General features: G+C 38.0%; 1 protein-coding gene across 4 annotated transcripts in view; it reads right to left on the reverse strand.

Annotated features, from left to right (window-relative positions):
• LOC124798588 (sodium/hydrogen exchanger 7) overlaps nucleotides 1-16,112 on the reverse strand; it is a 168,313-nt gene that overhangs the window by 52,685 nt on the left and 99,516 nt on the right. The window contains exon 15 of one of the 4 annotated variants that reach the window (XR_007016960.1): nucleotides 11,790-11,907. The exons of 2 other annotated variants lie outside the window; for them this stretch is intronic. Coding sequence is in view for 1 of the 2 variants with exons in the window: in XM_047262072.1 (XP_047118028.1) it covers nucleotides 11,863-11,907 (45 nt within the window). In the remaining variant the exon portion in view is untranslated. Of the gene's footprint in view, nucleotides 1-10,851; nucleotides 11,908-16,112 lie in introns of those variants that run through there. One more of the 4 variants, XM_047262072.1, reaches the window with a different exon arrangement.

The following is a 16,112-nucleotide window of genomic DNA, read 5'->3' on the forward strand; positions in this document are numbered from 1 at the left end:
GTGGACGGAGCCATCAGAGAGGAGTTGGTCAATGCCCAGGAAGGCAGCACACTGGGTTGAGGAGGACCAAGTGAAGCAGATGGGAGATAAGGTGTTAAGGTTGTGAAGGAGTGAGGACTGGGTGTCTTGGCCCAGAATCCAGATCATGAATATGTCATCAATGAACCTGAACCAGGTTAAAGGTTTGGTGTTCTGGGAGACTAGGAAGGTCTCCTCTAGATGGTCTTTAAACACGTTGGCATGGGAAGATGCCATGCAGGTGCCCATGCTAGTAATGCAGATTTGTTTATATATCTTCCCACAAAGGAGTAGTAGTTTGAGTTAGGATAAAGTTAGTAAGGTGAATGTTATAGTGGGTTTGGAGGCTGAAGCACATTGAGAAAGGTAGCGTTCAATAGCAGTATGACCATGTGCATCAGGGATATTGGTGTATAGGGAAGGGGCATCACCAGTGGTGAGCAGGGGTCCAGGTAGTATAGGGGTATGTATGGTGGAGAGTCGGTGAACGAAGTGGTTGGTGCCTTTGAAAAGGGAGAGTCGGTGAACGAAGTGGTTGGTGCCTTTGAAAAGGGAGAGTCGGTGAATGAAGTGGTTGGTGCCTTTGAAAAGGGAAAGTCGGGAACAACGTGGTTTGTGCCTTTAAAATGGGAGGATAGATGATGGGCAAATGATTGAAGGTGTTGGCCAGATAAGGCACAATAACTAGCTACAATCATCATCCAAGATCGTTGGGTTTGTGGATTTTGGGGAGGATATGGAAGGCGGGTGTGCAGGGTGTCATAGGGCAAGGAGGGAAACGGATTCAGGGGTGAGGTTCTGGGGTGGCCCTAAGGCTTTAAGATGGGATTGGAGGTTATGTTGGACTTCTGGGAGGGGATACCTCTGGCAGAGTTCATATATGGAGAAGTGATGTAATTGGTAGAGGCCTTCCGCCACGCAGTCACTGTGATTCATAATGAAAGTGGTGGAACCTTTTTCTGAAGACAGGATGATTAGGTCAGGATTCGTCTCGAGGTTGTGTATGGCTGTCGTTTCTTCTGCTGAAAGGATGGTGAGGCCAAGTTGGAGGTATGGAATTCTTGGAAGGTTACCAGGAGGTAGGTAGTTAGTTGGGGGGGGGAACCACAGCTGGATGAAGGTATGAACTGGGAAGGCAGCATTTAATGTTTGCTTTGGTTGGAGGGATTGGCGGCAAAGAAGTGTTTCCAATGCAGGGATCGGATGAAGGAGAGTAGGTCTTTGACAAGGTCAACATGGCATTTGGCTGTAGGGCTTAAGGTGGGGCCTTTGGATGAGACAAACTTCTGTGGGGCTGAGGGTCTTGGTGGTAAGGTTAACAACAGTGTTATGGATATGTTTCAGCTGTCAATTTGGTGGATTGTTAGTAGGGAGGTTTGGGACTGTGGCAAGTTGAAAAAGTCAGCTAGGTAGGATCGTAGGGAGGATCCTATGAGGGGTTGAGGAGGAGGAACACTGTGGGTAGGAAAGAAGTTGGAAAGTGGTGCAACAAGGTGGCAGTAAGATATCAGCAGGTTGGATAACTTATGGAGTTGGTGTCTGGAATGCTACTCCAGGTGCTGGAGAGCAAGGTATTCAATTTCACAGATGTGATGTATGTAGCAGGGATTGCACGTAGCAGTAGCATCTTGCAGAGAGAGCAGAGGTGGTTCTGGGATGCCTATGTCAAGGAGGTGTGTCTCTGGAGTACCAGGTTTATAAGGGCCAGGGACTAGCGGAATCTGAAAAGGAGGAGGTCATTTTGAAAGGACGGGTGGGATCTGGAGAAAAAAATTTTTATGGTTAGGCCATTGGCAGGGGGGGGGGGGGGGTGTTTCCATGGTTTAGGCAGCACTTAAGAAATATGATATCAGATTGGATTTTAGCCAGGGAAAGGGAAACTGGTGCTGAAGGATGGAGTAGGGTCCATTGTGGGAGGAATGGCATAGGAGAAATGAGAATGATGTGGAAATGGGCAAAAGGAGATGTTACATGGTTGAGAGAAGAGCTAGATAACAGAAAACAATCATAAAAAGAAAGAAAGATAAACAAAAACATGCATAGATACATAAAAATACAGAAAATGCACGAAACTATAAAAAATATGCACAAATACATTAAAAACATATAGAAACATGGGAGAAAAGGATATATGGAAGTATTCATGTGTTGGGATAATAGAAGAGAGTGGGAATGGGAATTGTTTAGGTTGAGGACCACAAGTCTGTGGGGTGTGGGTAGGTGCGGAAAATAATAATCTACATCTATACTCTACAAACCACTGTGAAGTACATGGCAAGGTAAGTCCCAGTGTGACAGATATTATGGTTGTTTAAATGTCTCCATGTGTGCTGTAATTAATATAATCTTGTCCTCACGATCCCTGTGGGAGCAAAACCTGGGGAGTTGTAGTATATTCCTAGAATCATCATTTGAAGCCAGTTCCTGAAACTTTGTATGTAGGCTTTTTCAGGACAGATTGCACTATCTTCAGTTTCTTTAAGATCTCTGTGACATTCTTCCATGTTACCATGTGCTGCTCTTCTCTGTATATGTTCAATATTCTCTGTTAGTCCTACTTATATGGGTCGCACATGCTTGAGCAACGTTCTAGGATAGGTTGATCAAGTGACTTGTGAGCAATCTCCTTTTGCAGATTAGATGCATTTTGCCAGTATTCTATCAATAAAATGAAGTCTACAACCTGCTTTACCCAGAACTGAGCCTACGTTATCATTAATTTTCATATCGCTACAAAGTGTTACACCCAGGTATTTCAATGAGTTAACCGATTCCAACTGTGAATCACTGATATTACAGTCATACGATATTAAATTTTTTTGTTTTTAAAGTGCACAATTTTACATTTCTGAACATTTAAAGCAAGTTACCAATCTTTGCACCACTTCATAAATTTTATCAAGGTCTGGCTGAACATTTATGGAGCTTCTTTTCATATGGTACTTCATTACAGATGATAGGTGAGGACAATGGAGGAAGTGGGTTCAACAGGAATAATTATAATTATCAGTGGGAAGATGCTGCATCAATAATCTGTGCGGTCATGAAGCCATGTGTTTGCACAGATGAGGTCACTGATACAGTGTGGTTTGGAAATGTGTGTGGTTTGGAAGGAGATGAATAAACGCAGGAAAGAATGAACACTGATAACAGAAATGTCATACAGAATAGTAAAAAGGAAAACATCCTCACAAGGTTGTGGGACGGAAGAAAAGCTGTTAGGACAAAATCAAACAATTGGGACTCGAGGTTGGAATATCAACAATATAAGGAAAAGATAGATTGCTACTTACTGTAAAGATGACATGTTAAGTGGGAGGACAAGATTAATCTGTGTAATTCATAGAAACTAGTGCTATGGGGAAGTATACTGATAACACAGCTTATGAAGCACAATCCAGTCCACATCATTGTGTGCTACATATAACCCCACTGTCACAGGTCAGAATGAGCTCACCTGGTGGCACACCCTGCACATGTAGCGCTGTTGCATTGTGTGTGTGTGTGTGTGTGTGTGTGTGTGTGTGTGTGTGTGTGTGTGTGTGTGCGTGCGTGCGTGCGTGCGTATGGTGTTCTCTCTCCCTAGCTCTGGAGAAGTGGTCCAAAAGGTGTCAGTCTTGTTTATGTGCTGTGGACAACGCAAGTACCCCAACATTTAGGTGAGTTGTTACTGTTACTCTTTTGGTTACTGAATTACGTTGTAGTAATTATGAAAACATATCACAGGGTAAAAAAGTTTCTAATCTAAAAAAAAAAAAAGACATCAATTAAACAACGTCTAGCAATAGCTTCCAAGTGTTCGCAGCCTACAAGCTGGAGTACAGCTGACATCAATGAGGTGACATGCATCACCTTTAGAAGTAATGAAGACCTAATCAGTTATATCTAACATATGCTGCTGTATGTGTAACCATATAATGTACTTCCAGGTGCAATATAAATTGCAGTAAGTCATTTGAATGTTGCTATGTAATGGAATTTCTCAGGCTTATCAATAAGTGAAACAGAATGTGCACCTGTCAGGACAAAGACTCAATATCTATTTATATGAGGACTCCCTGGAAAGCAACTTCATTTTTGTGTAGCATACTAAGTAAATGGTGGGGAGGGGTGTGGTGACAGAACAGTTGCTTCATTGACTCGCGAAGTAGATTAATTGTGTTTAGAGTTGCAATAGTGAGAAAGCCAGACTGCTTTCACTATTCACAGCAAGTGCTGCATCTGAAAATCTCACGAAACATGAAATCTATTCTGAACATTGTTTTTAGCAACAAAAATCTGATATTATTAATGAAATTTGTGCTACATATGGGCTGTGATGAGTGAAGGTTTTGTGTGTCAATGGTTACATTTAAGACAGGGAGTGTGCCTGTTCATGACTGTGACAGCAGTGGCTGTTAGTCTGTAGTTGACAAAAAGCTGGGGAACAGAAAGGGGGGGCGGCAGGGGGGACAGCATTTCATGACACTTCAATTGCCTGAGTACTGTTTGCAGACTTCTCTGTTTTGGATGAAACTGTGGTGAACAATTAAGGTACCTAGCATTCTGTGCTTATTACAGTATAGGCCTCCTTTCTGAGAACTGTGCAACTCCAAGGGGGACTGCTTCTACTGACTGTCACAGCAGTGCAATTGGAGAAGCCCCACTGAACAGAATCGTAGCTGCTGATTGGGCCACAGTTCTTAACACAAAGACAAAGGAAACATCAATGATGTGGAGTCACAATGCCTACTGGGTAACCAAAATTACAAGCATGTCACATGTCAGCCAGAGACGTTGGGACACTGAAGAAATCTTGTTTATAGAATTTATGAAATGGAGAAGGATAATCCATTTGAAGCCGACGTGAAGAAAAATGAGAAGATCCAATAAAACAAAATTACATGGTCTCTTGGCTAGTGGCACTGCAGTTTTGCAATAAAAACATTTGGCAACGCTGTCCAGTAAACAAGAATTGTTTCTCAGCTCAAACGGGACATTTCTGAATATCCAGTCTACAGTGTAGACTTGTCTCCAAGTGACTTCATCTTTTTAGGAACATGACAAAATGACTTGGTTGCCATTATTTTGATTCCAGTGAAGAACTCAGTATATTGCCAGCAGCTGGCTGCTATTTACAGGCACAGAACTTTATATGGAGAGAATTTGTCAATTTGTTATGAGATATTATAAATGCTTGAATCAGAATGTAGAGAAGCTACATGAAAGTGTAATTTTAAGATATTTCCTGATAACTTTAGCTTTAACTATTCCACTGTGGCAAGAAACGAAGAAAAGTTGGCAAGGAAGTTGCAGACTACCTGTGGTGCAGCTCATCACACTGACCAATGTGATGATTGTCATAACTAACTGACTCAACAGTTCAGTTCAGAAGACACATCTTGCTGTGATGTGAAGATGGTCCATGACGGCATTTGCGTCTCTGTAAAGACACAGAGGAAAACAGCAACAATTTAGCATACTGTGTGCAGCCACATCACAGGTGCTTCAAAGCTAGAGACTGTGTTATGAGAGACTTTTTCTTGGCTGTGCACCAGTTGCCCCAGTCAACAGTTTTCTTTGTCTACAGACACATTAAAAGTTAATGATGAGTAATCACTGCTCCATATCTGGTGTTACGATACAAAATGTGTATGAACATTATGAGACTGCGACAAGAGAAAACATGGGATAATGTTTCTTCGGAGTTAAATTACTTACAAAGAGAGTTTTAACAACAACATAAACAACTGACCATAACTGGCAATAATTATCTGAAACTTTCAATGCTTTGCCAAATTGTCACATGGACTACGGTATGTACCAAAGTGAAATGATTTTAAATACCTTATGAATGGGCTGTTATTTTAATACTAATGACTTTGTTAGGCTGCTAACTTACAGTCTTCAAATTTCATTCTGGTGCTCAGAGCTACAGCTAACATCACTTACTGCAATCTAATAAAGAATTTAGGTAGACTTAGGTATCATCTAAAGAAACAGGAAGGAGTAAAATCTGGCTGACAGGCACATTAACCCTTTCGGTCAAGGCATCATCCTATAAGGACATACTAAATACATGCTTAGTAACTTATATTAAACTTTGTTAAATTTTACTATTTGTGATTGTTGTCTCCATATTGTCACAAGCAGAGAGTTTATTTGAGATCAGTGTCAACATCTCCTGTCAATCTGTGGTATCAGAAAGCAAAACTGAATGTGCATAGTCACAGGGATGCTTCCCAGTAATCTTTGTACCTTCCATCAGCCGGTTAATATCTTCTGAGTTTTGGTAAAAACATTGATTTGTGCGTAGAAAGGTGCATTCTTGAAGTTGGAAACTAAAAGTGTCTTTCAGAACAAAAGATAAGTGACATATTTATAACTTTATACATTTCTCCAAATGAGGACATTGTGATTGAAAGGTTGTAATAGTGTATAAGTTTAGGTCATTACTTTTCTGTCTTATTAGTTATCTTAAGGTGATTCACAATTCCCGAGTCCAAGATAGGTGAAGGCCACTTACAGAAGAAGTAGTTATAGAGCTCCTTAATTCATCTGAAATTGATGATCTATCCGATGACCCTGGCGATAATTTTGAACAAGAGGACAATGATGGAGGTAATGTTAGATGTTTTACCTCCTCTGGTGTATTGTAAGCTGAGTAGTCTAGATGCAAAGCTCGCTAACTGCATGATAAGTGACAATGAGATAATCATGAAACACTCATCCCATCCAAACAACAATACATCGGCAGCGAGAATGTTATTGTTGTGTATGAATTTGTTCCGGTGCAGCCAATTTAAAGCTGAATAAGAAAAATCGTAACAGACTGAAAGGTAGCTTTGAATGTCCAGATTGGTAAGTCTGATGTCTGTTCATGTGCTTTGCTTCCAGACATGGCAGGGCGACAGCCATGCCTATTAGGCATTTGGTGAGCTTTGCACCCGAAGGCAACATGCAGTTAGCTATTTCTGAAACTGAACATGGTTTTCGACAGCCATTTTTCAATGGTCGGCAGCCGGTTTTGTAGCCTGAAACATATTCCATCATGTAGGCACTGAAAAAATCTACATCGCTGTGTGGCCACTTCAAAATTGACATAAAATGAATTTAGCAGCTTTTTCATCTGGGCTACTCAGATGTACATTTTTTATAAGTTTTTCTTTTTGTAATAGCATTTTTTATTATAGGTTCTGGAGATCCCCTTATCATTGGAGCACAAAACAATGACAATGAACAAGACCGTCCTGAAATAGATATTGTGTCTGAAACTGATGTGATGGATGCTGTTGATCTTAAGTGTGGCATCATAATTTTGGACAGTTAACACCTAAAAAGTATGGTGAAGGAAAAGAGAACTCACTTATATATCTTCTTTCATCGAATGGTAACCAGCAGATAAGCTTGAGAGTCCCTACCAATTTTTAAAAAAATATTTCACTGATGTTCTTGTGCAGAAATGTGTGGAATGCACGGATATTTATATAGTTTACAGAAGTGTAGGTAATTTTGCTTCTACGACAGAAAAGAAATACTTTCACATATTGGTGGGTTGGGTTGCTTGGGGGTGGAGACCAGACAGCAAGGTCATCGGTCTCATCAGATTAGGGAAGGATGTGGAAGGAAGTTGGCCATGCCCTTTCAAAGAAACCATCCTGGCATTTGCCTGGAGCGATTTAGGGAAATCACGGAAAAATTAAATCAGGATGGTCAGACGCAGGATTCAACCGTCATCCTCCTGAATGCGAGTCCAGTGTGCTAGCCACTGCACCACCTCTCTCGGTACTTATTGGAATTCACATTTTGATGGGATACTTGAAATACCCCAGGATTAGATATTACTGGGAGCCACAGCTATGTATTTCCCAAATAGCAGACACTATGTCAATTAACCACTTTCTAAAACTGAGACAGAATGTCCACTGTCTTGACATAACAAGTGATCCTGATAAAAATGATCGATTTTGGAAAGTCTGGTCAATATACAATTCCATAACAGAATGGTTGCTGAGTTTACCAACAGAATAACTTCTTAGTGTCAATGAGCAAATGGTGCCTTTCAAAGGATTACTGAATGTAAACCAGTATGTGCAGGGCAAATTGAAAAACTATGGGGAATAAAAATATTTGCACTATACGGAACAAGCTGTCAAATATCTGATTTTGTAATATATCTAGGCTCAATGACAGAACTTGATCCAGCAATGTTAAAAATTTTTGGTCTTGGTGCATCAGTAGTGATGAAATTAGCAGAAACAATCAATGAAGCAAATGTGCTTCTCATTTTCGATAATTATTTCTCAAGTTACAGTCTCCTGTGCAGTACTTAAGAAACAAGAATATGTATGCAATCTGTATGGTGCGCCAAAATCGCTTCAAGAACCCACCATTTTCGAGTGACAAAGACATGAAGTACTGTGGTAGATGCGCTGTTGAGGTACTAAATGAAGATAGAGAAGTTATAGTAACAAAATGGTATAACAGTAAGCCAGTGGTAACGACATTGAATTTTGTGGGAACTGGACACAAAGATGTGTGTAAAAGATGGGATAAAACTGAAAAGAAATATGTTGAAATTGACCGCCCATAAATTATTCAAGTTTACAATCAACATACAGGAGGGGTCGACAACATGGATTTTCTTTTCACAGTTTATTGCACATTCATTGGATCGCAAAACTGGACGCTTCGCAAGTTTGCTCATGTGATTGATATTGCATGTGTAAATGCATGATTTGAGTACAAGAAAAACACATCAGAATTATATGTTCCTAAAAATAAGATCACTGATTTGCTTTGCTTTATGGCACGAGTGGCCAAAGTGCTAGCAAAAATAGATCAGCCAGCTGCCATGAAAAGGGGGCGTCCCACTAATGAGAGTCCAATGCCATCTCCAAGTACTTCAAAAAGAGCCAATGCGGAAGTTCATCCAGAAGATGATGTTTGTGTGGACAACACTGGGCACCTTCCAATGGTCGCTGACAAAAAAATCTTTGGACAGGTGAAGAAACCAGGTTGCAAAGGCAAAACCAAATTTTATTGTGTAAACTGTAGCATTCACTTACGTCTGGATAGGAAAAAAAATGTTTCTTTGATTATCATTCTTCACAAGTGTGAAACCATAGTTTATGTATATAATCATTAAGTAGGCTTTGTGTAATTTATGTATTTTGGTGAAATAAATTAAATACTTTGACTTTTCGACTTTTACTGCACCTACTTGAACACAATGTCCTCATTTGAGGGATGCATTGTATCCCACGTTGGGGGGCACCTCGGAATATTTTATACATCTGAAAAATAATTTAATTTGAAGGACTGGATAGCAAAGTCATGATTTTTTTTTTTTCAGGAAAAAATAATTCGTGACTGAAGGGTTAAAAAGAAACAGTATTCATTTTTTTAATTTATTGAAAGAAAGGAAAATATGGGAAATGGAAGAAAGCATCAGATGAAAAAATATCCTTTCAAATGAAAAAATATCCTTCCAAATGCTGGATCAACAGATCTAAGAAGCAGGAAAGAATTTGCAGAAAACGGTTGTTCCTTGCATTTAAACAAGGGGATAGAGAAAATTTTTCTTCTTCTTTCAACACTTGTATGTCTTACTCTGTTTTCTCCATTTTCTGATTTACCTCTTCCTGATAAGCAATTTAAAAAATTCTAAATGTTAACAGTGCCAACCATGAGTCTAATTTGCGTATCTATCAAAAATGTTTCACTGAACCGCATGGATATTCTTTTGTGATTTCAGTTCTATTACACATTTCTTTTTACTTTCTTATTTAATGGATGTACAGTATTTATGTCAAAATAGTGTGAATAGCTCTTATGATGCTTCTTGATAGATCACAATCAGAAACATGCAGGTACAGAATTCCGCAAGGCATGGCATTCATAAATATGCTGACAAACAAGCCATATCTTCAACTTTATCAATTTTATATGAAAAAAGAGGGAACAATAAAACACTGATTTACTGTGTCAATGGTATACCAAAAATATCCCCCTATTAGAAAATTAATAATGTGTTATGCCTCTGTCCTAGTGTGTGCAAAATTCTACATGTGCCTCTACATTTTCAAAGTTGCATTTCCTAGAATCACAAAAAACAAATTTGGAATATCAATATAATGGAATGCTACCTTTCCCAAGATCGCTAAATTGCAACAATGAAAGTCTGAAACATATATTCTTTTGCTGACTGTCAGAAATATGTAAAATTTTTATAGCGAATAATTCCATGAAATGGACATGCATTATACAACATTCAGTCAAATTAAAGTATTGTGGTTATGATCACTCAAGAAATGTGATTGATTGTGTTAGTATACGAATTCTGTAAACAAATGCATGGTAAATGATAAACTTAGTAGTGACCAAAAGATATTCAGTGTATGAGACCTTTGAGTTGTGAAAGACAATTACTTATTGCTTACAATTATGCAATTTATGCAAGTACCATGCATCATCATCTCATAAAACTACCATGCCTACTGAGCCAGCTGTGTCTGTAAGATATTATATAATTTAAATGTGGTAAAACTCAACACAAATTTGTAATTAAGGAAATGCATACCTAATGTATGCCATTTTGATTATCAGGAGCAATGGGTAACTCACAATAAAATTTGGACATTCCTGTCAATTCACAGAAGTGAAAAAGAGACGCAGATTTTCATTTTTCAACACAAAGCAAATATGTTAAACTTCACTGTATTATTCTCTGTACATATCAGTCATGGAAAAATCTTTTTGAATTGTTGGGAATTATTGCCACTATGAAAGATAATATGTTCTAGAAACAGTAAAGTTTTCCAGTGTGAAAATTAGGTAATCTCAAACATGAAGTAATCTCTTCATAGTAACTCCAATTCATCATTACAACAATTAACTATAACAAATTTACACATGCTTAAAAGGAAACAAATTTTGAGGACAAATGGAAGCAGCTCACTGTATCTCTACCCGCATCTGAAGAAAGAAGTTCAATCCACAGCACTAATTACGCCATACAGGAAATACAATGTGTATATCAATTTAAACATAATAATAATAACAATGATTACAACAATGTTTCCCTAAAATAAAATACTACTGTGTGTGTTCACAAAAACATGCAAACATGTCTTTAAAAACAATCTGTGCCACCATTTTCCTTGTATGTGAAAAACAAACATTAACAAAATAAATAAATACATAAATATACAAACATTTTCTATAAAATCTGAGACAAAAAAGGAAAGGAACATATATAAAATTGTTAAAAATCCTGTTACCATTCATAAACAATCAAAAGAACACATACTTGCTGCTCGTGTAGCTGTTTAACGACAGTGGAGAATGGAATTACAAGCATTATAAAATAGCATTCTAATTTCAGCCTTGATAATACTGTTTCCCTGGGCCATTTTGCAATTTAATGCCTTTTCTCTCACTAAGTTCCCTATCACCATGAAGCTCCCAATGTGGAACAAGAACACTAAAGAGAATTCCTAACAACAAAAATTTAACAGGGATACATTTGCTCTCTGATCTTTTCCCTCTAGCCATTACAAGTCTACAGTTACCCAACAATACCTGCTGTTTAATACTGAACACATGTTTTCCGAAAATACTGTGAATGTTTCTGAAATTTCACTTTGTTCCATATATAGAATTTAAGTATCTCCTTCAAAATATACATTCTTCTGTAAATATCCCGACATATTCACAACAACAGGATGTATTATTTACACAGAAAGAATAACTACACATTAATTTACTTGAAACTGCTAAAGATCACCTACATTATAAAACAGAATCACAAAGCCCATTTCTGCTTCAGCATAAGAGCACAACAGAACTTCTCAAACTTCACAATTAAAGGCGGTTCCCAGTTTGTTGTGGACTAGATACGTAAAAGTTCTGCAATAAACAAGCAAAGCAAACAAAAATCAACATAAAAGCATTCAAAAATGTGCTAAAGTAATTAGTGCAAAAGCTAATAATTATTATAAAATAGTGCAATTCATTTTGGCATGCCTGTGCACAAATGCAAATACTATGCAGTTTAAAGATGTTTGACAAAAGTGGTCGAAAAAAATTGTGACCCAGTATGAGATCTGTAGCAGGTCAAATATTTATGGTAATTAAAAAGTACTAACTATCAACTTTGTAACTACAGCATCCATGTACAACTGTGTCAATGTGTTTGGAGGTATTTAAATTAAATTTACATAAATCACTATTTTCCAATATTTGTACACAATTAGGAATATGCTATGATGTAAACATATTAAAAGCTCAAGATTAAATTTAATTTATAACAAAACAAAGAATACTCTGCAAGAAATAATGAGATCTGATACATGGAATGGAGTACAAGAGACTTAACCTATCAGCTTGTTCACAACACTTCTTTAATATAGAAGAGTGTATTTGTTTTGTTTGTGGACATTACAACTCAAAATCATGATTGCTTTTAAACTAATAACATTTCTAAGTGTCCCAGTTTTCTGGACTGGGCCTAAAATACTTGAAGCAAATTGTGAAATTGATAAAGTTTATCACGTCTAATGAAGGATTTAACAACCGCAGCAAAATGGTCCTCAAACTAGTTATCTACTGACAGACATTCCACAAAGCCATCCATGTTGGAAAATATTACGAACTAAAATCATAGATCCAAACTAAATGTCAGAGGTTACACTTTTTCACCAATTTCATCAGTGCTTTTACAAGTACTAACCCATCTAGGCAAAACTGCCAGAATAAAAGACCGGGGAGGACACGAGCCAGAAGAATGAAACATGATAGAATGTATAAATATTAGTGGACAGACTGGTTGATGATAGAAACTACACTGAAATAATTGTTTTGTGAGGGACTATTTATGGCACAGAATTGCCGTAACGTGCATAATATGTTCAGCAGTAACACAACTGACTATAGTTTAAATAATTTTATTGGAACTATGTAACATATTGGTTGGACGATAATAGCCCGTGGGTTGCAAATGTACTGAGCATTTGTAAATTAAGATACATCATGCAAATCTAGCATCATGAAAGTGCTGTTCTTCAATGTTCAAAACACGTCTTTGTATTTAATATAAAATAATATTTTTTTTCAGACATATGATGAATCAAACAAAAGATGGGAGGAGGAAACAGTAATGTTTAACATCTTACAAACAGTGGAGTACTAGCTCAGATAAGGGAAGGAAAATGGTTGTTTCATTTTCTAAGGAACTGTGGAAAATGTAAATCTGGATGACCAGAGAAGGAGTTGAACCACTGTCCTTCTGATTGTGAGTCCAGTGTTTGACCACAGCGCCACCTCACTTGGTGCTACAATCACACAATGACCTAAATTTAATGATACTATGTTTTGATTAAATTACAAATGTTCAGCACAATTGTGCTTGCATTCCTGAGCTGATTGTTTCTTGTCAAAGACATGCACTGAAAAATTGGACCAACAAAAGGTGACCACCCCAAGACCAGTTAAATTTATGACCCTTTGAGAAATAAAATCCTTGCATAAAAATAACAGACAATTTTAATTTTAATAGATGATACAAAATGAGAATGTATTAAAACAGATGCAAGTGTCACAGGGAATCCACTGCCATTGAAATTTTTAACTTGTGTTTAGGCTGATGACTGGAGGACACAGTTCCAAATTCTGATATTATAAGGCATAAGATACAGGACACAACATTTTATCTACAGCTTGTATGAACACCATATAGAAGTTCTAAGTCAAAGGAATGAGAGGGGAGGCAGGGACAACAGTTGAGGAGAGAGTATGAGGGAGGGTTGTAGCTTATCTCTAATGTAATTCAAACTGTGCATAGAGCAAATGATAAAGGGAGCTAAGGAGAAATGTTCACCTTGAAGTTATAAAAACTTTTCAACAATAACACTGTAATCTGTCAGAGATGGCAAATTAACTGTAAGATCAGATGGTGTATTGGACAGTATATCGAAAAAGATTATGAAAAAAATAAAGTAAAAAAATAAAACTACATTAATGGAATACAGATGTCAAATAAGATGGCAGAGGGAATTAGATTAGGAAATGACACATTAATAGTGCAGTTTTTCTATTTGGGTAGTAAAATAACTCACAGTGAAAGAAATAAACAGTATATAAAATGTAGACTGTAAACTGCAAGAAAAGTTTTTCTGGAAAAGAGAAACATGGTAATATCAAATTTAAATTTACAAGCTAGGAATTCATATTTGAAAGTACTTGTCTCAAATGTAACATTATATGGAAGTGATATGTGGACAATACATAATACAGACAGGCAGAGAATGGGAGGTTTTGAGATTTGGTGCTACAGAAGACTGTTGAAAATTAGCTGGATACCTCAAAAACTAAACAAGTGATGCTGAATGGAACTGAGGAGAAAAGAAAGTTATAGCATAACTTAAGTAAAAGTTGGAATAGATTAATAGGACACATACCGAGTCACCAAAGAAAATTTTATTTGGTAAGCTAGGGTACAAGGAGACCAATGCTTGAATACAGTATACAAATTCAACTTGCAGTGATTACACAGCCATGGGAAGATTTGCATGGGATAAACTAATCTGGAGAGGTGCACTGAACCACTCCTCAGACTGATGACCACAACACACAGTATTAAAGGAACAAACATGTTAAGTATTACACAAAGCAAGATTGATGCCATGTTTACGGAATGGTCATCCATGGTGCATTGGCGGACAACGGGGGAGGGGGGATTCCTGAATTTTTTTCTGGATTTCCTAGTTAAAAAAAAATTTCCCATGTGAAAATGCACTTCTTCCATGGTGAAATTCACAATTTTTCCATGATAAATGACAATATACTTTCCCTCAGAGCTGTAAAAATATCACTCCTTTCAATGGCAATAATTTTATACATCAGCATAGAACTTTCTGGGTCTACAGAGAATGAAAAAACTCAGGGTGGGGGTCGGAGGGGGGGGGGATTTTGGAAATATCTTTGATGTGCAGCAACATTTACACTGCATATTTTTGTATTCGTATTACGAAAGTATAGTGTCAAATTCTATTAAACACAGCATGCTAGTTTCTGAAGCATTGAAATCGAGATTGAAACACGCTTTTGTAATCCAATCATAGGTCAATGTCACATGATCCCACCAGCCAATGACAGCAAATATTCAGAGCATAGGACACGTGATGTAGTCAGCCACCAATAATATCACTGTTAAGTAGCATCAACACACAAATACATACATCAAAAAAAGTTTTGCATCACCTCAGTTCCGAGAGTTCAGGAACCTGTACAGAAAATTGGAATAGAGATCAACATAAACATCATTTCTGCTCTTTTTATTGGTCATGAAAACCACACAGTGCATGTTGTACCACCATACAGCGAGACCTTCAGAGGTGGTGGTCCAGACTGCTGTACACACTGATACCTCTAATACCTTCTAGCATGTCCTCTTGCATTGATTCATGCCTGCATTCGTTGTGGCTTACTATCCACAAGTTTATGAAGGTACTGTTGGTCCAGATTGTGCCACACCTCAACGGCGATTCGGTGTAGATCCCTCAGAGTGGTTGGTGGGTCACATCGTCCATAAACAGCCCTTTTCAATCTATCCCAGACATGTTTGACAGGGTTCATGTCTGGAGAACATGCCGGTCACTCTAGTCAGGCGATGTCATTATCCTGAAGGAATTCATTCAGAACATGGAGACTATGGGGGCGCTAATTGTCATCCATGAAGACGAATGCCTCGCCAATATGCTGCCGATATGGTTGCACTATCGGTCGGAGGATGGTCTTCACATATCGTACAGCTGCTACGGCACCTTCCATAACCACCAGCGATGTACGTTGACCCCACACAATGCCAAACCAAAACAACAGGGAACCTCCGCCTGGCTGCAATCACTGGAGCATGTGTCTAAGGCATTGAGCCTGACCGGGTTGCCTCCAAACACATCTCCGACGATTGTCTGATTGAAGGCATATGCAACACTCATCAGTGAAGAGAACATGATACCAATCCTGAGTGGTCCACTCGGTATGTTATTGGGCCCCTCTGTACCGTGCTGCATAGTGTCATGGTTACAAAGATGGACCTCGCCATGGACTTTGGG

This window comes from Schistocerca piceifrons, chromosome 1, assembly GCF_021461385.2.
Source record: "Schistocerca piceifrons isolate TAMUIC-IGC-003096 chromosome 1, iqSchPice1.1, whole genome shotgun sequence".
NCBI classification, from domain to species: Eukaryota; Metazoa; Arthropoda; class Insecta; order Orthoptera; family Acrididae; genus Schistocerca; species Schistocerca piceifrons.